Source organism: Silene latifolia, chromosome 9 (assembly GCF_048544455.1).
Source record: "Silene latifolia isolate original U9 population chromosome 9, ASM4854445v1, whole genome shotgun sequence".
In the NCBI taxonomy this organism is placed as follows: Eukaryota; Viridiplantae; Streptophyta; class Magnoliopsida; order Caryophyllales; family Caryophyllaceae; genus Silene; species Silene latifolia.
This window is the reverse complement of record NC_133534.1, coordinates 41,281,863-41,307,851: the sequence shown is the minus strand read 5'-3', so window position 1 is coordinate 41,307,851 and position 25,989 is coordinate 41,281,863. Positions and strand designations below refer to the sequence as shown.

Below are 25,989 nucleotides of genomic sequence, written 5' to 3'. Positions count from 1 at the left end.
AGGAAATGTCCAATCAGTCTTAGTGAAATGTGCATTATATATAATAAGGATGTGCAAGTAATTATTACCTTTTGCAAGTGGTCTTGCAACTGTTCAATATGTCAAATGACGGTTTGTAACTTGCTTAAGTGGTAAAAAGACACAACTATTCACATTAATTTGAATATTAATTCTAAATGTACATTATATTAATTATAAAAAAACATGTTCCATCAAATAAATTGTCCACTATCTATATTCATAATTTGCATTTTCTGATAATTAGGTGCAACTAAAATATCATTAAGCACTGTTTAGAAAATGTACATTATATTATATTTAAAGGTACATTAAATTATTTAAAAAAGAACATGGAACATTATTTGGAAAATAAATGTGCTTTCAGTTTAATTCAAATGTCCATTACGTATTTTTATAGTGTGCATATACTGTTTTATGCAAGAGATTTAAGTAACATAGATAACTTCACCCAATTTATTAATTACCATGATTATGTTTGTGGCAGTTGAAAAGACACAACTATTCACAGAATTTAATCTCTTATACTCAATTAATCCACTATATAAACCCAAGAGTACACAACCACTTTTCCATCCTACCTTCATTTCTAAAACCTTTTCCAATAACTAAAACTTTTAATCTCTTCAGAAAAGTACTTAATTTTCTTAAAAAAAAAAAACAATGGACTACTCAAAATGCACGATAGTTCCCTACAAGAATGATGCTCACAAACAAAATTTCATGGAGCATTATAGGGAATGGAAAGTAAGCCAGTTTTCTTCAAACTGGTTTGATGGAAATGACATTCCTGTGGAGATAGATGTACCATCTCACAGTCGTCCTTTACATCATTTCCTTACTACTCAGCCTTTGCTCCGGATTTTGTTTGAGCGACTTGGGAGGGAAGAAAAGAAAAACATGGCCATGGTGTGCAAGGGCTGGTCAAAGTGGTTCCTTATAGGGAACGAGCCAGAGGTAATGGAGAGGGATTATTACCGAGGCGCAGTTCACGAAAATGAAAATGGTGTAATAACTATCACAAAGAATAATCGGCTCCTTGACAGATTCTGCATCTGCACGACTATGTCTAGTCGTGCAGAAATAATTAGACATCACAAAAGACAAGAACGACAATTTTTAAAGCAAAGAGAAGAAGAATATGAAATTGAGGAACAGTCTGGGGATGAGGGTTATTATGACTCCGACTGTTAGATTAGTTTAGAAATATGTTGTGTTATCTTGTGTTTATTGTTATTAGGTATTATCTTGTGTTTTTTTTTGGTATAAGCCTTAGTAGGCTTTACCATTTTGAAAGCTTTGAAATGGCTTTTGTAAATATTTTTCTAATATTAATGAAATAATATTATGACTATTTCTTTGTTTAATGTCATTAGCATTCAATACATTATATATATGCTATATCAAAATGGACAACAATATTTCCTATGAACATTAGCAGTTAAATAAATGTTCCTTTAAAGGCATGATAATGGACATTCGCTGGAATACATTATATATGAACCTTTATTTGTACGAAATAAATTGCCAATCTTTGTAGAGCATATTAGAATTGGATTACTGCATTATTGATGCAATAATATTCAATATACTTACTTACTTAACTACTTTTGTTGAACCAGACAATGAGTACAAGTGATGCAACTACGTCTTCTTCTACAAATAACAGCTTTAAAACACCAAGGACAAGAATTGAAACATTAAATGCACTCCAGTACATTCCATTCTGTCCAGAGGAAAAGAAACCTAAAGTAGGACAAGTATTTGAAACGCTAGAATCAGCAGAGTTATTCTACAAAGAATATTGTACAATCTGTGGGTTTACGCCAAGACTTGCAACAACAAAAAGGATTAAAGGCAATGAGTTACCAAACAGTTTTGCATTAAGGAATGTTGTCTGCAATAGGCAAGGTGTAAAGGAAAGTAGGAAAAGGAAGAGGACTGATACGATACCGATACTGCTGAGAATGATGCGAGAATCGATGTGACGATATAAGCCGTGTGAGGCCGATTACAAGAATTGACTGTCGTGCATTAGTGCAGTTTAAATACCAAGAAAATGGAACTTATATTGTTACCAGATTCGATGAAGCGCATAACCATCCACTTGCTTCGCCTGAATCTACAATATTCTTGAAAGGAAACCGAAAAATGACAGAGGTACAGAAGCAATTTGTCACAAAGGTATAGGTGCTAAAACTAGGTGGTGTGAAAGCCTATAGAGGTTGGAAGGAGCTGTGTGGAGGTTACGACAACATTGGGGCTACTGAGGTTGATTTCAAAAACTTTGTCAGGGACATAAAAACCTACATTGGTAATTTTGATGCACAAATGTTTGTTGAAAATCTTATTGGGAGAAAAGACACGTGCAGTTCATTTTACTTTGGTTTTATAGTAGATGAAAACAAGTGCCTGGCTGAAGTGTTTTGGGCAGATCCGATCTACATAAAGAACTACATGCTGTTCGGTGAGGTTTTATCAGTAGATGCTACATATGGAACAAACAAGAACGATATGGTGTTTGTGCCTTTCACGGGAGTTGATCACCACAAAAGGGGCATAACGTTTGGAGCTGGGTTGATAGGTGATGAAAGTATTGAGTGTTATACATGGCTGTTCAAGACATTTTTGGAAGCAATGGGCGGGTGCCAACCGAGAATTATAATTACTGATCAGGACAAATCAATGAAGTCGGTAGTCCCGAAAGTGTTTAAGGAGTCAACACACAGACTGTGCATGTGGCACATAATGAAGAAACTAAGAGAGAAAGTCAGTTATCAACTCTTTCAAGATGAGGATTTTAAGACCAGGCTCAATAGGTGTGTTTGGAACAACCAACTTGAGCCTGATGAATTCGAAGAACAATGGGGGAAGATAATGACTGATTATTAACTTGTAGAACATGAGTGGTTTTCAGATTTGTACAATCTCAGGGAACAGTGGATCCCTGCCTATTTTAAAGATGTTTCAATGTCTGGCTTGATAAGGGTTACTTCTAGGTCTGAGAGTGAAAACAGTTTCTTTGACAGGTTCCTCACACCTCATTTGACCCTTGTTGAGTTTTGGGTGTGCTATGAGAGTGCCTTGGAAGCACAAAGACACAAGCAGTCCAAATTGAACAGTGACAACAAACACTCTGAAATCCCACGGAAAACAAAGTCAAACCTTGAAGTCCATGCTTCTGAAATGTACTCGCACAACATTTTCAAAGACTTCCAAACAGAATTGGTTGCAGCTTTGTCTGATTGCCGTTTTAAAGATGTGGAGAAGATTGATGAGACAAAAATATATATTCTAACAGACTTGCAGATGTCAAATAAGTCATGGAATGTAGCATATTCACCAGATAACATGGAGATTACTTGTTCATGTTCTATGTTTCAGAAAATAGGCTTGTTGTGCAAGCACTGCCTTTGGATTCTACACAACCAAGATTTTCAGAAAATACCAGAACAGTACATAATGCAAAGATGGACAAAAGCTGCAATGAGTAAGCCTGTCTTTGATAAAGATGGCAAATCGATAGATGTCTCTCAAAAGTTTTCGACCGGAAAAGTTTGAGTCTTGAGTAATGTGGCAAGAGGTTTATTCTTGTGTCAGCGTAGCTGAGTGTGATGATAACGACATGAAGCTTTTGATTGAAAAACTGAGAGATATTAGATTGGATATGATTAGTAACAGAATCTGTACCAAAGAAAGAAGAAAGACAAGATGAAAGAAATAGAAAAGTACGTGGGCTGCAAAATACCTCAGAAGTTGGTGATTCATGTTCCTAAAAAATCTAAAAACAAGGGTAGGACCAAGGGCAAGAGAATTGAATCACAAATGTTAAAAGCCCTAAAGAAGAGAGGAAAAGAGAAGAGGTACTGCAAAACATGTGGCCGCCAAGGACACAACTCTAGGACTTGCAAAGAAACAAACCATCTGACAGGTATGTATAATTTGGTTTCTTGTTAAAGCATATTACATTAATATTAAATAATTATTAAATTATACAAGCATAGCGCATAGTGTTTACCTTCCAAAATCATCAATCTTATATGGAGGCACATAAGCTCTTTGTGCAATGAACATTATGGTTGTTCTGAAGGCACAGATGAGAATTTCAGCAATGTATATTTGGTTAACATTAAATCTATTATCAATTTAGTTGTTCATTTTGGCCATTTTCTCCTTATAAAATCTGATATTTAATTTACATTTTGTTGCATATTCACCAAATACTACCATGAAGATGACGACGATGAAGGAGATGAATCTGATGATGTGGAGGACGACGATGAAGAAGATGAATCTGATAACGAAGTGGAAGGTGCAAATTTTTGATTCAAGGATAGACATCCATAATATACACTACGAGAACATTCTTAAAGGCTTGTATGCACAATTCGATTTTACTGCCAAAGTACATTACTCTTATAGGGAAAGTATATTACATTTGTATTAAAGGATCATTATTTTTGTTCTGCAAGGAACATTCTTAAAGGCTTGTATGTACATTACTCTTATAGCCAAAGTACATTACTCTTATAGCCAAAGTATATTACATTTGTATTAAAGGTTCATTATTGTTGTTCTGCAGGGACATCATCAACTTGATTGGAATTGTTTTCCCAGAGTACAATAATTTTAAGGCGTTTTGCACAATAAACATTATTGTTGTTCTGCAAGAACATAATAAACTTTATTGAAATTTGTTTCCGGAATATAACACTCTCTTGAATCAAAATTTTTTCAAACTTCAGGTTGTACGATTTGCAGCTTCCTCAATATATGTTACATTACTCACACACATGTCACAAACGAAACTAAAAAAAGTTTTTACAGCTTCAATTCAGCATCTTCCTCATCTTCATCGTCATATTCTTCCCATGGCAGTGGGTTTGAACGGAAATCCATTGCCTTCTTTAGTACAGCATCAAAACATACATTGCCTTCTGTTGAAATCATATATGAAATGTATTTCTTCCGCAGAATCAGTAGAGGAGCATCCTAGCAAAAAAAAAGAAAACAAGGGGTTAGAACATGTACAAATGTGTACTGAATTATGTATTAAAAATAATTGTATTACTTCTAAAACTCACATCGCCTTTTTTAAGCCCACAAGTCCAATTTAGATTACCCTTAAATGTCACCATATGTCTCATAACGTAAACACCACAATCAGTCTTGTTAGTGTTGTTTCTCCACTTCATCTTTGCAAGAATAGGTTGCAGTTTTTTAATGCGATCAACTTTTACCTTTGAAACACCGATGTCTTTCAAGTATTCTGCTAGAACATTACGCTGGCGGAGAAGGGGGGCAAGAAAACATTAGGACACTAATAATTATGAGGTACAATATCACAAAAATAAGAAAATTAAGACAGACACAAAATTTTTGGGGAAGGTACACTCTATGTAAAGTCATTGTACATTCACAATAATGAATAAGAACAGTATGTAGTGCTGTTAAGCAAAAGATAGCATAGAATCTTACAAAAGACAGTGGTTTATCGTGGAAAAATTCTTCTGGTTTTCCGTCACGATTCACATTATCAATGATGATGAACTTATACTTGTTGCTGTCAATGACTAGTAAATGGTAATGCCTTTTATATATAACTGGGAAGAAGAACTGTAGATTTTAAAAGATTTAATTAGGCAACAAGCAAATTAAATATAACATGCAGAAAGAGTATATATTGGCAATGCTAACCAAATCAGTTCTATCTGAGTTAACCGAGAATTGGGTAAACTCTTCTTTCATTATATCCTTAATCACGATAAAATTTTCAACAGTGTCTAGTTCTCCATGAAGCATCATCTGTATGCAAGACAACTAAAGTTTTTGATGTTAATCAAGGGAAAAAACATTTCAAAATTTACTTGTTGAAATAAGTTTATATAAATATTTGAGTTACACACACAGCTGTGGTGAAAAAAAATTGATAAGGCTCGGAAGAGTTTCTTCTAGATTCCTTGGCATTCAAAAGTTTTGCCCAACAGTCGATCACATCACTCGTTAAATATTTAGATTGTCATAGCGTTGCCATTTAAATACGCCGAAGAGAAATTTCACCCACATGCACAAGAAGTTCCCTGGTTCAGGACTACCAGTGTTAACTCAAAACAGGATACAGAACATTTTAAATTTAAATATTGTACATTAGTAGAGATATATATATATATACCTGGCTAAATCGGTATGTTTTCCTCTACTATACGACACATAATCAAAGAAATGCAATTCTGAAACTCGATAAGAGGAGTAATAATGCATGTATCTGTGCTTAGTAAATTACGATTTGCAAGGATGCTCGGAGACTCTGGTTGACTTCTTTCATGTTCATGAACATTTTCATTGTTGATGACTTCGCCCTTGGTAGTGTCACCACTTTGTCAACCGTTATGCTCATTTATACTCTTGTCGTTTGTATTACTCACATCTGTCATGTTCTCATTCTTCTCACAAGCATCATAACCATCTGGTATAATATTCCCTTCTGTACAACCTACCTCCATTGTTCTCTTCTTAACCCTAACAGTCTCATTGTTGTCAGGGACACCAATATCATCGGTACTCTTCTCTTTCTTTCCAACTACCTCATCTTCTATCTTCTCATCCCCAACAGTCTCATCACCCTCGTAGAATTCTTCATCAGACGAATCCAGTTTCTTTGCGAAGGGCTTCTCTTGATACTGCTTCACCTTTGTTAAAACTTCATCACAAACAATGTTGCACTTGGATGAAACCAAAGTGCAAAGATATTTGATTCTTAATATTCGAAGTCCATCCATCTACAAAAGTTAAAATATCTGGAGGATAAGTAACTTATAAACAAGAATGTGCTTTTAATACTTTAAGAAAGATCATTTAATTAAACCAAAAGTACATTTATAATTATTGGATATAAATTGTTTAGAAACTTACGTTGTTTTTTGTCAACCCACAAGTCCAATACTGACCCCCCTTATACGTTTCCATGTGTTTCATTGTGTAAATACCACAGTCAACAACATTTTGATGGTTTCTCCAAGGCATTTTTAATACAGCAGGCTCCATTGCTCTTACTCTTTCCTTCAAATCACCAATGTCATTGAAATATTATGCCAAAGCATTACGCTGCATGGAAAAATTCAGATCAAACTGTCTAGAGAGACCGTGCAAAAAATATGACATTGTAAAAGAAAAAATAACCAATGAAAGGCAACTGAACAATTACCATATTCCAAGGTTTGTTTCCATAACGAGTTTTTGGGGTTTCATCATGCTGTTGATTATCAAGATTGACAAACTTGTTCTTCTCCATATTGAATACGAACAGGTAAAAATGCTTGTCGGATATTATTGGGAAAAAAAACTGTTTTATATAAGAAAAGATTAGAATATACAACAGACATAAAATTTGTTACGAGAGTAAATCAAAGAAAAAAAACACTTTGTATTGACTATATATATTGTTTGAGCTAACCATATCAACTTTTGTCACATCAATAATCCCAAAGATGATTTAACTCATTTCTAAAATGCCTCTTGAATACTTCCAATTCTCTTTCAAATTTGAATTCTTTCCTTTGCCCTTGAAATGCTTGCTGCACACACAGAACATAATATTCTTCTATTAATATACACATGTATAACATAAAATTATTGTAATATAGAATGAAATAAAATTTTACATACAAATACGAGGGTTGAAGCAAAGAATCGACGTGGTGCTGAAGATTTTCTTTCAAGTTCATTGAAATTCAAGTAAGCTGGCCAACAATTAACCACAACATCTGCTATATACCGAGGTGGTTTTAGAGATGCAAAAAGATATCGGGTACCCACGACATTCTTAAACTCAAAGAGCTTCTCACTGGTTCAGACGTTACACAAAATAAGTCAGTTAATTACACATATGTACATTATCTTTATTAATAATGCACATAATACCCAAACGAAATGTACAGAATGATTAAATAAAAGAAACATAATGAGTAGAATAAAAAACACCTAGCAAGAACAGTGCCTTTTCCCTTGGTGTAGTAGACGTGATCGAAATACAATCTTTGAAACTTAGATGGCTCGTATATGGGTCGAGTGTCTCCTCTTAGTAAATCAAGTTCAGTACTAATATCTAAGCTTGGATTGGGATTGGTTGCCTTGGGTTCTTCACTATAATCTTCAGATAACATGCTACATACAAGGGTATTTATAAGATTATCCGTATTGGCTTCTTCCTCATTCTCTATGTCACTATCAACATAAAGATGCTTCGAATCATTTCGTACATTCTTGTCATCATCTTTCTTGTTGTCTTCATTCCCATTTTCACACTCCCTTTCTGACACCTCTTTCTTGTTGTCACACTCCCCTTCTGACACCTCTTTCTTGTTGTCTTCATTCCCATTTTCAACCTTGTTATGTTCATTCACATTGTAAACTAATTCACCTTCTTTTCTCAATGCACAAGGCTTCTGGAGTAGTTGAAATGTATCAAATTAAAGAACAATACACTTAAGCATCAAGTTAACATAATATAACAAAAAATATGATCAACATATTTACCTTTTTGTATGTATAAAAAATCGGCCTCTTCAATGACATGCTTTCAACCTGAATACTATTTTTAAAGTTATGTTTACATTATTCAAAGCTTCAACAACCAAAGGATGATTACTAACATCATTCTCAGCAGCAGGAACAGCATCTGGAATATCAGCAACATTAATACCAACAGAACTTTCACTATCAGCGGAGCTGTGCTCATTTGACAAATTGAGTAAACTAAATGCATGATCACAGAGCTTCTGAGCAGTCCTGTTCTCCTTAATTATTGATGCTCCTTTTTCTAACTTAGCCTTAACACATGATATGTTCTGAGCTAAACTAGTTATACATTTAACAAGATCAAGAATATACTCCTCCGTGTAGTCCTTTGTTTGATAGACAGATTCGACACCTGTATTGTCAACCACCTCCTCCATTGGTGCTTCCAACTTACCATTTCTAAACATACCACTTTTCATCTCATCCTTCTCTCACGATGATAACAAACTACTAGTCCAACCTACCAACATATAATAATCTCTTTCAACTTTTCGTTCCACATGAACAACGCGATCAACATAGATGAGCTGCAAAAAAAAAAAAAATTTAATTACAAGAGAATGAAAACGTACCTAGCAATGTTAAATTAATTTATGAACTTCAAATATATTTTTTGGGACTTTTTACCTCCAAAAACAACAGTGGTCCGCCGAAGTGAGTCTCCTTTTCCACCCACTCAATCTTGCTTTCTTGCAAACTTTTTAACAAAAAGGAACACCAATTGTAATATTTGATTTCATCAACATTCATCAACGATTTCAAAACATGATGATTAACCAAAGGCTTTTGGGTGTTTCTCATAAGCAAAGAAACAGCAAACACAACAAAGTTAACCTTGAATTCATCACCACCATGATCATGATTTATCAACCAATTCTCAAGCGTTTTGAGTGGAACTTGTCCATCTTTTATACCAAATTGTTGTTTCCATTTGCCATAAAACTCTTGAAACTCTTCGATTCAAGATGAGTTTTGGATAATTCAACTGTTTTAGGGCCTATTGGAAATCCAAATGTTGATCTTACATCGAAACCTTCAAGTACAACTTCTCACCATCGAAGATCGATCTGATTTTTGGTATGGGTTATCTTTGCTTAATTAACCAAGACTCAAGCTTTAAAGGAATGGAACGAATTCTTAACCAAAACAGCCCACTAAATCCAATCTCTTCTAGCGCACCACTGTTCGTATGACAAACGTTCAACTACCTCAACTACTCATGTAGGAGACATTCTCGTATATGCACTTTTAAACGAAGAGAAATCAAACTTCTGCTTACACTTGGAACCCAATACCATCTTATTACTTACTTTACCCTTTTGAGGACTTTCTTTCTTTGCGGTAACAATTTGTTTATTAACGAAACAATTTGTTTCTTAACCGCTAAGATCATCGTCACTTTCTTCATTTATCTTCTTTGCGAAAGATTGTATAGACTTAGATTTACTGTTAATAGTAGCTGATTTACGCTTTCTTGTAAATGGAGCACACTCATTTTTACCATCAGTGGAACTTTCAGTTGGTGGAAAAATAAAAGTAACTTTTCTCCGCTTTTCAGATTTTTTATCTTCCTGCTCCATAGTCTGTAATAATAAAATGAAATTACAAAACAAGTAGAGATAATCAGCAGTTATCTAATTTTAGGAAATGTACATTAATCACAAATATAATGTTCTTTTAGATGATTCAGAACAATTTCTATATTAATAACAAACGGCACATTAATTTAAGCTGAATGTACATTATATTATTACCTTCAATTAAAAACCCAAAAATTCACAAGTACGAGATAATCAAAGATTACCTAATTTTACGAAATGTACATTAATAACAAATATAATGTTCTTTACATATTTCAGAACAGTTCCTATATTAAAAACAAATGGCACATTATTTTAAGCTGAATGTATTATATTATTACGTTCAATTGAAAATACAAAATTGACAAGTAGAAATAATCACCAGTTACCTAATTTTAGGAAATGTACATTAGTCACAAAGATAATGTACTTTTAGATGATTCAGAAAGATTTCTATATTAAAAACAATACGCACATTAATTTAAAGCTGTATGAACAATATATATTATTTCCTTCAATTAAAAATTCAAAATTAACAGAAACTAGAAAGTAAATGTTAAAAGAATACTTCAGAGATATAAAATTGGGGAAGAACAATGCGAATGTGTTTCTAAAGGTAGAAAAAATAATTCATGCACATTAATCCGAATTAATTTTTAACAGTAAAGCAGTATAAATATCTGAAATCAAAACATCAAAATTATATTGCTATTGAACAATTAAGTGATCCAAATTAAACATTATATTAGAGTTATGATAGAGAAGAAACGAAATTGAAAAGAAAATATCTTAGTATAACAGAGGAAATTGGGCGTAACTTCAAAATTATACTGCTGTTGAACAATTCTCCTATGACAACGTGTATACTGGTAATGTAAAACGACTAAGCTAAAAACTGGTTACTACTTTTATTTTTTTACTCCGTTTCTTTTTTCTTGTAGGTAGTTAGTTACTATTGTAATGTAACTGTTAAAAAATAAGGGAAATGATAAATACATTTAATACCCTAAAATAGTTAGTTAGTTACCTTGAAGCTTGGCCACTGCAGTCCCCGAAAGGGGTGGCTTACATGGTCCATGTGTTGGTGCGAGAATGCATGGACCCGGGAGTGATTCAACCCCCTCGTCAACATATAAAAAAAAAAACAAAAACAAAAAAAGACACCTGACGGACCGAGTAAAACTTTTTTTTTTTTTTTGTAGGGGGGAGGGGGTAATCCTAAAACGGGACGAGAAAGAGTTTAGAGTTGGATTAAGCGGATCCTTGCTTCTCATTTGAAGGCGGCAAGACAAAAAGACACCCTAGAGGGGCTGAGTGAACCCTTTTTGCGGGGACCGGGTATCCTAAAACGTGACGGAAAAGGGTTTAGGGTTTGATTAGGCGGACCGCTACCGCGGATCCCCCTAATCAAACCCTAAACCCTTTCCCTTGCTTCTCATTCGAAGGCGGCAAGACAAAAAGACACCCTAGAGGGGCTGAGTGAACCCTTTTTGGGGGGACCGGGTATCCTAAAACGGGACGGGAAAGGGTTTAGGGTTTGATTAGGCGGACCGCCATCTTGTGGATCCCCTAATCAAACCCTAAACCCTTTCCCTTGCTTCTCATTTGAAGGCGGCAAGACAAAAAGACACCCTAGAGGGGCCGAGTGAACCCTTTTTGGGGGGACCGGGTATCCTAAAACGGGACGGGAAAGGGTTTTTGGGTTTGATTAGGCGGACTGCTACCGCGGATCCCCCTAATCAAACCCTACACCCTTTCCCTTGCTTCTCATTCGAAGGCGGCAAGACAAAAAGACACCCTAGAGGGGCTGAGTGAACCCTTTTTGCGGGGACCGGGTATCCTAAAACGGGACGGGAAAGGGTTTAGGGTTTGATTAGGCGGACCGCTACCGCGGATCCCCCTAATCAAACCCTAAACCCTTTCCCTTGCTTCTCATTCGAAGGCGGCAAGACAAAAAGACACCCTAGAGGGGCTGAGTGAACCCTATTTGGGGGGGACCGGGTATCCTAAAACGGGACGGGAAAGGGTTTAGGGTTTGACTAGGCGGACCGCTACCGCGGATCCCCCTAATCAAACCCTAAACCCTTTTCCTTGCTTCTCATTTGAAGGCGGCAAGACAAAAAGACACCCTAGAGGGGCCGAGTGAACCCTTTTTGGGGGGACCGGGTATCCTAAAACGGGACGGGAAAGGGTTTTTGGGTTTGATTAGGCGGACCGCTACCGCGGATCCCCCTAATCAAACCCTAAACCCTTTCCCTTGCTTCTCATTCGAAGGCGGCAAGACAAAAAGATACCCTAGAGGGGACGAGTGAACCCTTTTTCGGGGGGCCGTGATAGGGCAGTCGTATACCTATCAAAAATAACCAACTGGCTCTAACTAATATAGCTAGGGAAGTCGGGTCGATCTCCACAGGGAGATGGGAATTTGTCAGCTTGTCTAAATCCGTCACGGTAACCAAATTAGGGGGTTTTAATTGATTGATTCTAAACTAATAAGAATAAGGAAGAGAATAGAACAGAGAAAAGGAATTAAACAGATAGAGAAAACAGCTAAGACAGATGGTTCACCATAATCATTCGGTCAAGTAATCTAGGTTTCAGGTCAATGCAAGTACGGTCTGAGGGGCAGTGAATATCTCCTTTCGGTCTCAATTCGCCCTAAATCACAAATAGCTTAGCTTTCGCCCTAACTATAATGCCCTATTGTTCGCTACTAGTCTCTCCTTTTCTAACCTTTCGGTCCAGGTCAAGGGTCACTATGATATAAATGCTTAATTGCGTCGACACAATTAGTCAGATACAGATAAATGCAGCAGTTAACAACAAAGATTATACCAGCATTAACCCAATAAATCGATTACTATCCCTTCATAATTATGGATCCCCTTTAGTCTTAGCAAAAGGGAATTAGCTACGCATCATCATTGAATTACCAACAATAACATATAGATAATTGAAACTAAACATAATAACAAGCTAATAAGGATTAAATAAGGCAGAGATGAAATAATAAGAGGAGAATAGCAACACAATAATAATAATTATGATTAAGAGATTAAAGAAGAATAATAATACCAATCGTAAATCCAAATCTGAGTAGCAAAGTGTAAAGGAAGAGCAAAAATCCAAGAACAGTAGAAAGTGATAGAGTAAAGTGAATGAGAGAGAGGGTCACGTCGTTCGCCCCTCTATCATATACGAAAATCCATCTAAACCTAATCTATGGACTAATTACAAAAGCCCATACAAAATTAGGCGGAAAAAAGTCTATTACAGGATAAACCACTCGATCGAGTGGAAATAAACCACTCGATCGAGCAACTATGTATCAAACCTCTCGATCGAGTGGAAATAAACCACTCGATCGAGTACTCCTTGCAATGTCTTCTCTTGTGTATACTCGAACTGCTCGATCGAGCAACTTCCAATATATAAAGCATTCGATCGAGTAGAAAATCTACTCGATCGAGCTATCTTGGCACGTAAGACATCAAAGCACCTTCCGAAACAGCTCACGCGTCTCCAAAATGTTAGATTCCAAGCTCCGGCTCCTTATTCTCCATAAATGCATGCAATTGGGACGAATTAGGCTCGATTTAGCTCCTCTTTAGTTTATTCCTGCAAATTACATAAAACGAACCAAAGTAGAATATTCGGGGGTATTTGTAGCTAGATGCTACGTAAATAGTACAGAAATGCGTGTAAAAATGAGGTAAAAACCTTATATAAAATACACGCATCAAATCTCCCCAAACCAAACCTTTGCTTGTCCCCAAGCAAATTATGAATGCAACTAGGAATAAACAGTGGAACGGGACCAACGCATCAGCTACAAATCACCCACTAAAACCAGTTTAATGCAACAACTGACAAAGTGGCAAATGAAAAGTGCAAACGAATTATATCAATGTTTCAAACTTACTGAACCGTCGACCTTGCAAGACTCAAAAGATATCGGACTCTCACGGGTCGCTCATCACTCAAAATTAGGCACAAGGTGAGTATGTATGTGAAAGATAGAAAGAAGTAAAGACACTCACCTAACTCGACCTATAAGAACATGCATGCAGTTAACATGAATAAAGTCTCTACAACCACACATATGCATTCCAACCATACTAATGACCAAGACACATGCCGAGGACTTACTTTGGGTAAGTGAGGTAATGGGTAAGAAGGGGCTAAAATGAATTTGGATATGTGGAGTTAATGGCCAGGCTAACAACAACGGATCCAAATTTTGAACTGCATCCCAACTTCGTACTCAATATAACAAAACAAAACGGTGCAAATACCATGCACTCTACTCACGAAACACCAAAACAAACTCGTCAACTCCCCAAAAGATATAAGTAAGACATGAGAGTGAAAATCATTATACAATTTCTCATTTTTCTTCGCACATGATTTTTCTTTCTTTTTCTTCTTTCATATTTTCATCTTTTTTTTTTCGTTCTCTTTTTTTCATTTTTCATCCATCGTTTTTTCTTTCTTTCATTCCCTTCAATTCTTCCACCATCTTCTGAAATAAGAAAAAATAACCATATTTCAATAAAACATTCCAAACAGCTACTCGTCACTAGCTCGGCTAGGGTAGGAAAAATTATAGATAGTAGCTAGTAGGACAAAAAGGCAATTTGGCTATGTGAGGCTTATGGGTAGAATGAAATAAAAGGGAACTGCCTCTCCTAACATGTGTCACCATCCACAGACCGAATGCATACAGGTATTAAGAAGACTAGACTCATGCTTATGCAAATTGATGTTACATGCCTTAAAGAGAGTACTACTCACATCCTAAATGAAACCGGTCATGAATGTCACCAGTTTATAAAGCTCTAACCTCAGAATGTAAAGTAGCTTGCCGATATATGAATCAAGTCTATTCGTTCAGATAAGAGAGAAACAAAAACTCGTAGATCATGCACATAATCATGCCAACTAAATGTCAAGAATATGCAAGGCTAAAGTAAGGATTCAATGTAGCGTCAATGTTCAAACGTTCCGACTCAAATTAAACATGAATTTTTTTTTTGAATTTTATGATCTTTGTTGAATTAAAAACAACAATGCATGCTAAAATAAATAAACGTGCAGGCAAAAATGCAAGAAAACATGCAAACACAGATATGGATGCATACCTCCCCAAACCAAACCGTACAATATCCTCATTGTACCAAAAATAGGGAAAGAAATGCAAACTGAAGAGAAAAGGAGGAGTGGAGGCGGAAAAACTTACAAAACGTCGTGAAGAGGGACCTCCCCAAACCGACCATGAACATGGGAGGTCAAAGAAAGTCAAGCAGTAGCTCCATAGACGTAAAATAGCAGCTGGAAGACATAAATACTCGATCGAGTAGCTTGGAACTGGTCGATCGAGTAAACTGGTGTCTGGAAGGACTCGTTCGAGTAGAAAACTACTCGATCGAGTAAACGTGATTTTGCATCTGGTCGATCGAGTATAAATATCACTCGATCGAGTGAATAATCCCCCAAAAGTGCTCGATCGAGTAGAAAAACTACTCGATCGAGTGACTGGACCTGCAAAATACGCATTAAAAGCAAGGAAAATACAAAAGTTGCGTAAAAACAGCGTTTAAAGTTCAACATAAAGCTAAAGAAAAATAAAAAGTTCAACAAAAGTACAATAAAACAGTTCGGGCTGCCTCCCGGAGAGCGCTGGTTTATGAGGTCCCGCACGACCTATCTGGCATCAATTAACTGGCGCGTCAAGCTCGTCGAAGTACAAGACTTCAACACGATTGTCTGCTTCATTTGCCTCGTGATAATGCTTCACATATTGCCCATTCACCTTGAACCTAATACCTTCAGAGTCTTCGAGCACCACGGATCCAAATTTGGTAACTGCTGTCACCGTATAAGGACCACTCCACCTGGACTTCAGCTTGCCAGGAAACAATCTCAATCGGGCATTAAACAAAGAAAACCTTTTTGCCCAACATGAAACTCCCGAGGTAGAATTCTCTTGTCATGCCATCTCTTCGTCTTTTGTTTATAAATGCGCGAGCTATCATAGGCATTAAGCCTAAACTCTTCCAACTCATCCAGCTGCAAAAGACGATTCTGACCACACAACTTAGGATCAAAGTTAAGCTCACGAATTGCCCACCAAGCCTTACATTCCAATTCAAAAGGTAAGTGACATGATTTCCCATAAACTAACCTATAAGGTGATGCACCAATTGGTGTCTTAAAGGCAATTCTGTAGGCCCATAATGTGTCTTCTAATTTAAGACTCCAGTTCTTCCGTGATTTAGAAACTACCTTAGACAAGATCTCTTTCAACTCGCGATTAAAGACCTCAACCTGACCACTAGTTTGGGGATGATACCCCAAACCACGCCGGTGTTGGACACCAACTTTAGACAGAATAGAAGTTAGTTTCTTTTCCTTAAAGTGCATTCCCCCATCACTAATGACGACCCTAGGGACACCAAATAGGGGAAATATGACCTTTATAAACATTTTTATCACGGTCTTGGCATCACAATGAGGTGAGGCAATTGCCTCAACCCATTTCGACACATAATCTACAGCCACTAAGATGTACCTGTTACCTTTACTAGACGGGAACGATCCTTGGAAATCAATGCCCCAGACATCGAAAACCTCATCCTCTAAGATGCCATTTTGTGGCATCTCATGTCTCTTCGAAATGTTCCCTGATCGCTGGCAAGCATCACAAGCTGAAACAAAAGACTTGGCATCAGCAAACAAAGAAGGCCAATAAAAACCAGGCTGAAGTACCTTAGCCACGGTGCGCGATGGACCGTGGTGACCACCATAGAAAGAGGAGTGACAGCCTTCCAGGACTACTTTGGCCTCCCACTGTGGAATACACCGTCTGTAGAGACCGTCTGCACATTCCTTAAACAAATAAGGGTCATCCCAGAAATACTGCTTAGCGTTATACAGAAAACGCTTCCTCTGCAGATGAGAAAGGTCAGGCGGCAGCTTGCCACTGACAACGAATTTAGCTATATCTGCATACCAAGGCTCTTGGTTAACAATAGACGATATATCAGCAATTAAAGTATCGTCAGGGAAAGAGTCATCAATAGGTAGAGAATCTTCTCCTTCTTGTCGCATCAGTCGCGACAAGTGATCAGCTACAACGTTCTCAGCTCCTTTCTTATCCTTAATCTGCAAATCAAACTCCTGAAGTAGGAGTATCCATCTCAATAGCCGTGGTTTAGCCTCCTTCTTAGAAAGGAGATGCCTCAAAGCTGCATGGTCAGTAAAAACAGTAACTTCTGACCCAACTAAATAAGAACGAAACTTCTCTAAGGCATAAACTACAGCTAGCAGCTCTTCTTCAGTGGTAGTGTACTTCACTTGAGCCTCATCCAGAGTTCGACTCGCATAGTAGATAACATTCAGAGCTTTGTCTTTCCTTTGGCCTAGCACCGCTCCTAGTGCATAGTCACTGGCATCACACATTATCTCAAACGGCAAGTCCCAGTCGGGAGGCTGTATGATCGGCGCAGAGACTAAAGCCTGCTTTAACCTGTGAAAAGCAGAAAGACACTCATCGAGAAACACAAAAGGGGCATCCTTAAGTAGCAATTGTGTAAGTGGTTTAGCAATTTTTGAGAAGTCCTTGATAAACCGGCGATAAAAGTCGGCGTGGCCAAGGAAACTCCTCACCCCCTTAACATTAACAGGAGGTGGTAATTGTTGAATCACTTCCACTTTTGCTTTATCAACTTCTATTCCCCTATCGAAACTAAGTGCCCTAAGACAACTCCCTCGTTGACCATGAAATGGCACTTCTCCCGATTCAAAGACAAGATTAACCTCAATGCAAAGGTCTTTGCAACACTTTCTCAAGGTTAGACAGACAGTTAGAAAAATCACTTCTATAAACACTGAAATCGTCCATGAAAACTTCCATAATAGACTCAATATACTCTGAAAATATCCCCATCATACACCTTTGGAAGGTGGCAGGGGCATTACATAAACCAAAAGGCATCCTGCGATAAGCAAACACGTCCTGAGGACAAGTAAATGTAGTCTTAGCTTGATCGTCTGAGTGAATAGGGATCTGAAAGAACCCGGAATACCCGTCTAAATAGCAGAAAAACTTATGAGAAGCTAACCTTTCTACCATTTGATCAATAAAAGGAAGGGGAAAGTGATCTTTCTTGGTGGCGGCATTAAGCTGTTTGTAATCTATACACATCCGCCAACCAGTCACTACTCGGGTAGGTATTAACTCATTCTTATCATTCTTAACCACAGTTGTCCCTCCTTTCTTCGGGACCACATCTTTGGACTCACCCATTTAGAATGACCAACGGAATAAATAATACTGCGTCGAGCGGCTTCATTACCTCGCCATCACAACATCTTGCATCTTCTCGGTTCGATCTGCGACGACCCCTGTCTGCAAGGTTTGTGATCTTCCTCCAGCTCTATCCTATGCATACAAATATCGGGACTAATCCCCTTGATATCGTCCAATGAATAACCCAGTGCTTTCCTGTTTTTCTTAAGTACAGCTAATAAAGAGGTTAGTTGATCATCATCAAGCTTAGCACTAACAATAACTGGATATTGCTCAGTATCGTCTAAGAAAACATATTTTAGATGAGAAGAAAGAGGCTTACGTTCCGGTACCTTTACCTCAATGGAGCAAAGAGTGCTAATCATCTGTTCCACTTGCTCTCCCTCAGCGTCGGTGAGTTCACGCTCATCTAAATCATCTATAAGCAAATCCAACACATCGTCATTGTCATTTGGGCTATCTGCACACTCATCAAAAAGCATAAGAGCTTCTAGTGGGTCCTTCATAAAAGAACCTGGCCAGAAGTCATAAATAGACTCGTCAATAATATCAACTGAATAACAAGTATCCTCTATCATTGGCCGAGCCAAAGTACTAGGCAGACTGAAAGTGATTGCGTCATCCCCTACTGCAAAAGTCAAACGCCCTAGTTTGACATCAATAACGACCCCAGCTGTACAAATGAATGGTCTTCCTAAGATAATTGGAGTCCGGGTGTCCTCAGCTATATCTAAAACAATGAAATCCACTGGGATAAAGAGCTTGCCTATTTTCACAGGCACGTCCTCTAAGACACCTAAGGGCTTCCTAACAGATCTATCAGCCATCTGTAGGGTAATGTTAGTCACTTTAAGATGACTCATGTTTAGTTTCTTGCAGACAGATAGAAGCATGACACTGACGTTGGCTCCTAAGTCACAAAGAGCCTTATCAATAACCACATTGCCTATAATACAGGTAATAGAAAAGCTGCCCGGGTCTTTCATTTTAGGTGGAGCCTTATTTAAAAGTAAATTACTAGACTCCTCCATAAATGAAACCGTCTCATATTCACTTAAATCTCTCTTACGCGTCACAATATCTTTCATAAACTTAGCGTAAGTAGGTACCTGAGTAACAAGTTCGGTAAAAGGGACAGTTACCTGGAGGTTCTTCACAACGTCCACGAACTTACCGTCATCGTCGCTCGATCTTCGCGTCCTTGAGGCGACACCCGGGAAGGGCACTCTGGTAGCAATGAGTGGACCCGCAACTTTCTCTTTACCTTTATCAATGCGTGACGTCTCCACAGCAGGGGAAGATGACACGGTAGCGGAATTAGATAGTAAAATAGGATCTCTGCCGCTTCTGGTACTCGATAGAGTACTTTTACCACTCGATCGAGTGATTTAACTTTGGGATTCACTCGATCGACCATCCTCTGCACTCGATCAACCATTCTCTTTTTCTGCCTTACTCGATCGATCAGTTATATCACTCGATCGAGTGATTTCTTCAGCAAATTTACTCGATCGAGTAAGAATATCACTCGATCGACCATCTTCAATTTGTGCACTTCTCGATCGACCACTATTTTCACTCGATCGAGTGATAGGATGAATTATTTCACTCGATCGAGTAGATTTTTCACTCGATCGAGTGTCTGGACCACACGCAGCAAGGATTCCATCCAAAAACTCATCTATATCATCTTCTGGGGTATCTTCAGCTATCAAAACCCCGTGTTCTGGTACTTTTGGCCCTTCATGAGTAAGACCAACTTGGAGATTCGTTGCACTAACTGGATCGCATGCCGGTAGAAGCTTGGCTTGGCCTTCGCGAGTGTTAACTGCGCGACTTGTTCTCTCAATTCCGCTATGACAGTTTCTTTCCTATTGCACTTCTCATCAAACTGTTCTGTTATGCTCAACATAAAGTATTTCAGTTCGGCAATTTCCTCATTTGTAGAAGCAGGAACCGATTACGGCGCTGGCGTAGAAAGAGTAGAGACATTCTTTATTTCTTCATACAGTTGAGAAAAAGGAACTCCTTGCTTGTATTTCTGATAAGCAAGGACGCGCTCTATACTTGCCAGGCACCCAATAGGGTCATGCCCTTTCATGCCACATCTACCACATAGCTCCACATGCTCAGTAATCGAACAAACCTGTGCACTCTCGCCTATAGCTTCTGTAATCTCCACATTACCTAGACTTTTGCTAGGACCTTTCACTGCAGCTGCTGCCAACTCATTAACTTGCTCACTACCTCGGGGATTTCCATATTCAGAGACATGAATAGCCATCTCCTCAATGAGACGCCACCCTTGGTCATCTTCAACATTCTTCGTGAATCTCTCTTTAGCTACGCTGTCAAGAATAGCTCTCTCGCCCCGATATAGTCCGCTATAAAACTGAGTACAAAGGAACCAGCGTTTGAATCCGTGATGAGGCACAGAGCGGACAAGCTTCTTGAACCTAGTCCAAGCCCCATTCAAATCTTCAGTAGGTAGCTGCTCAAAAGAACTAATCTGAGCTGTCAAGGTGTTGGTGCGCTGCGGTGGGAAATATCGCCTGTAAAAGGCTAAAGCAAGGGAACTCCAGTCGGTTACACCGGCTGCCTCCCTATCTAGATCTCTCAACCATTCCCGGGCATCATTAGTTAAAGAAAAGGGAAAGAGAACTTCCTTCACTTTGCCTTGTGTCACCCCAGCAGAAAGGGGAATGGTAGAGCAATACTCCGTAAACAGCTCTATGTGCCAGCATGGATCTTCTTCAGGTACCCCCCTAACGATATTTCTCTCAACCAGCTGCATATAGGATGGGTGGATTCCAAAGGTTCCCGACTCAGTAGTGGGTAATAAGAAACCTTTTGGAAGGGAATCCACATTGGGCTCTGAATGGCTGGCTAAATTAGGCATTTGGGCAGATAGAGTTTACAAAGCAACAGAAAACCTGCAAAACTAATCAAAAACTTTGCAGAAATGAGATCAGTCTTAAGGAATAAATTCCTTGAGACGAGAAACAAACTTAAATAAAGCAACAAAATTGCGCCACCTTCCCGGCAACGGCGCCAAAATTTGACAGGGCAGTCGTATACCTATCAAAAATAACCAACTGGCTCTAACTAATATAGCTAGGGAAGTCGGGTCGATCTCCACAGGGAGATGGGAAATTTTCAGCTTGTCTAAGTTCGTCACGGTAACCAAATTGGGGGGTTTTAATTGATTGATTCTAAACTAATGAGAATAAGGAAGAGAATAGAACAGAGAAAAGGAATTAAACAGATAGAGAAAATAGCTAAGACAGACGGTTCACCATAGTCATTCGGTCAAGTAATCTAGGTTTCAGGTCAATGCAAGTACGGTCTGAGGGGTAGTGAATATCTCCTTTCGGTCTCAATTCGCCCTAAAGAACAAATAGCTTAGCTTTCGCCCTAACTATAATGCCCTATTGTTCGCTACTAGTCTCGCCTTTTCCAACCTTTCGGTCCAGGTCAAGGGTCACTATGGTATAAATGCCTAATTGCGTCGACTCAATTAGTCGATACGATGATAAATGCGGCTTAACAACAAAGATTATACCAGCATTAACCCAATAAATCAATTACTATCCCTTCATAATTATGGATCCCCTTTAGTCTTAGCAAAAGGGAATTAGCTACGCATCATCATTGAATTACCAACAATAACATATAGATAATTGAAACTAAACATAATAACAAGCTAATAAGGATTGAATAAGGTAGAGATGAAATAATAAGAGGAGAATAGCAACACAATAATAATAATTATGATTAAGAGATTAAAGAAGAATAATAATACCAATCGTAAATCCAAATCTGAGTAGCAAAGTGTAAAGGAAGAGCAAAAATCCAAGAACAGTAGAAAGTGATAGAGTAAAGTGAATGAGATAGAGAGTCATGTCGTTCTCCCCTCTATCATATACGAAAATCCATCTAAACCTAATCTATGGACTAATTACAAAAGCCCATACGAAATTAGGCGGAAAAAAGTCTATTACAGGATAAACCACTCGATCGAGTGGAAATAAACCACTCGATCGAGCAACTATGCATCAAACCTCTCGATCGAGTGGAAATAAACCACTCGATCGAGTACTCCTTACAATATCTTCTCTTGTGTATACTCGAACTGCTCGATCGAGCAACTTCCAATATATAAAGCATTCGATCGAGTAGAAAATCTACTCGATCGAGCTATCTTGGCACGTAAGACATCAAAGCACCTTCCGAAACAGCTCACGCGTCTCCAAAATGTTAGATTCCAAGCTCCGGCTCCTTATTCTCCATAAATGCATGCAATTGGGACGAATTAGGCTCGATTTAGCTCCTCTTTGGTTTATTCCTGCAAATTACATAAAACGAACCAAAGTAGAATATTCGGGGGTATTTGTAGCTTGATGCTACGTAAATAGTAAAGAAATGCGTGTAAAAATGAGGTAAAAACCTTATATAAAATACACGCATCAGGTCGGGTATCCTAAAACGGGACGGGAAAGGGTTTAGGGTTTGATTAGGCGGACCACTACCGCGGATCCCTCTAATCAAACCCTAAACCCTTTCCCTTGCTTCTCATTCGAAGGCGGCAAGACAAAAAGACACCCTAGAGGGGCCGAGTGAACCCTTTTTGAGGGGACCGGGTATCCTAAAACGGGACGGGAAAGGGTTTAGGGTTTGATTAGGCGGACCGCTACCGCGGATCCCCCTAATCACACCTTAAACCCTTTCCCTTGCTTCTCATTCGAAAGCGGCAAGACAAAAAGACACTCTAGAGGGGCCGAGTGAACCCTTTTTGGGGGGACCGGGTATCCTAAAACGGGACGGGAAAGGGTTTAGGGTTTGATTAGGCGGACCGCTACCGCGGATCCCCCTAATCAAACCGTAAACCCTTTCCCTTGCTTCTCATTCGAAGGCGGCAAGACAAAAAGACACCCTAGAGGGGCCGAGTGAACCCTTTTGGGGGACGGGATTAAAACTAGGGGGCTGAGTATCCTAAAACGAGACGGTGAAGGATTTATGGTTGGATTAGGCAGACAGCGATCTGCCTAGTCCAACCTTAAACCCATTCCCTTATTTTAAGAGGATAATCTTTGAAAGAAATGCTGGTTTAAAGCTTTGGTACATCGTTACATAGTAATATGGACATTTGTAAAATGTTGAAGGTACATTATAGTTGATCAGTCTTGTAACTGGCTTTAAATTAGAAAGGGTCAATTCTAAACAGTTAAAACTTAGGTAGATGATAATAATTTAGATTCAAATAAACATTCATAATAAACTGCCAATATGTTCTGACAATAATACTTAATTAAAACGCATATGTTTCTAAACTTAACCGCATATTATAATTATACATAAATTAACATCAAAGTTCTTAACCATTTCTGGGTTTCTTTGCAAAAGCAGATGGATGAACACTGCTCTCACCCTCCAGCAAGTCCTCCTTTAGATGTTTCTTATAACCGTCTATTAATTCCATAGCCTTCACGACTGCTGGCCAAGGTATAGTATTTTCACCATCAAGAAGAGCATATGATTCTCGTACAAATGTGACACTCGGTGAGAAACCGACGGTCCATGTCGACCTCGTATCTTTTTTTTGTCTATTACCTTCAAGTTGTCGAGGCTATCTTTGTCTCTTTCACCGTGATAAACTTCATTTGCACTTCAACAATGTCCACCCTACATTGTAGTGACTTTGCATTCACTTCACTATGTCCGATTTCTCGTATGACCCTTCCGATGTTCTTCTAATACTTCGTTTTTACCAAGCACCTCAATAAGATGTTGATCCAGTGAATCTCTTTCACGTTTCGTTTCAGCGAGATCATACTCAACGTTAGCGAGTTTTTGCTCGATATCCGACATTATTTCCCCATTGGTAACGGAACTCATATTCTGGTTCAGGCAAAAAATAAACGTATTTTAAAAAGAGTGACAATAAACTTAAGGCATTATGGGAAGTACCAACTTCAACCATATTTAAGGCCATACTGTAGGGTAAAACAAATTAACGTGGGCTTTCACATTGTATAATCATGCAAAGAGCAAACAATGTTATTGTGAAAACAGATTACAGCAAAAGGTAAAATAATCTTCTCCTGCAAATATTAAGCACATTGCCAGATTGAAATATCTACTATACTTAATTTTGGCAAAACGTTCGAGCCACAAATGCAGTTTGATTTTCAGACCTGAAACAACTTTTAATTCGTCTAGGGACTATAGTATATATTTCTTTTCACAAGATAAAAAAACATACTGATTAATCAAATAATACTTATAAATGAAATAATCTGAATGTTATATAGGCTACTATATAACATAAACCAGAGCACCTTTTCAAGGGAGTGAAGACGTTTTCTATATGATTATTCCATAGATTTTGTAATTAGCACACTAGTTTAGACAAGTATTTATAGTGAGTTTTATATTTAAACTGATTTTGAAACAGTCTTGAATGGCTTTTGTAAGTATTTCTAATATTAATTAAATAGTATCGTGTTGTTTACTGTCATTAACATTCAATACATTTTTTATATATGCTATATCAAAGTGCACAACAATATTTCCTATGAACATTATCAATAAAATAAATGTTCCTTTAAAGGCATGACAATGGACATTGGCAGGAATACATTATATAGAAATATTTATCTGTATGAAATAAATTACCAGAGCATATTACAATTCCATTACTGCATTATTCTTGCAATAATATTCAATATACTTATTTACATGAAGATATGCATTTCTTTTGCAGGGAAAAAATAATAAGAACAAAAAAAAACAGAAATTAGAGTACCTTTTTAAGGCAGTGAAGACGGTTTGTATGATTATTCCTTAGATTTTGTAATTACCACACTAGTTTAGGTAAGTATTTATAGTGCGTTTTATATATAAACTGCTTTGGATAAGAATAGGAGAAGTTACAATTTATGAGTGTAGTATTATTTGTCTTTTCACATGCATTAGTTTACAACTGCCATTTGACACATGTTTCATTTAATCAAATAATCATGAATAGTGGTGTCTTTTCACCTGAATTATTTTACAACTTGCATCTGAGAGTGTAATTATTAGATGCATTAATTTATATTATTTAATTTAAATGGTACATTGTTAATGCACGTAATGGACATTGTAAATACAGTGATGTGACAATTCTTTTCATGATGTATCGAAAATTCAAAAATTACAAAAGGTACTACGTCAATATAATGAAATATCATTAACAAATAAGAGAATGTACTTATATTCTTATATTCTGAATGGACATTGAAAATCAACAATAGGTACAAGGGGTATGAGGTAAATATAAAACTTATACTCAAATGTACCTCAGTTGTTTATATATAGTATTACTCTGTTTGATTTAATAGAATAAAAGCAAGTTCGACCGCTGGTCGGGAAATTGATGTTGGGATAGAGTCAAAATCTTCTTCTTCACTGTCTACAACAACAAGATTTTCTAACTCGGGTGCCAAATGATATTGAAACAGG

At 37.6% G+C, this 25,989-nt stretch overlaps 1 protein-coding gene across 1 annotated transcript; it reads left to right on the top strand.

Moving 5' to 3' along the window:
* Window positions 1-681: 681 nt before the first annotated feature.
* On the top strand, window positions 682-3,579 carry LOC141600923 (protein FAR1-RELATED SEQUENCE 5-like). The gene is made up of 5 exons (XM_074421179.1): window positions 682-975; window positions 1,641-1,929; window positions 2,222-2,837; window positions 2,952-3,189; window positions 3,403-3,579. Exons 1-5 carry the CDS (start codon window positions 682-684, stop codon window positions 3,577-3,579), a joined length of 1,614 nt encoding a protein of 537 aa, XP_074277280.1.
* Window positions 3,580-25,989: the final 22,410 nt, after the last annotated feature.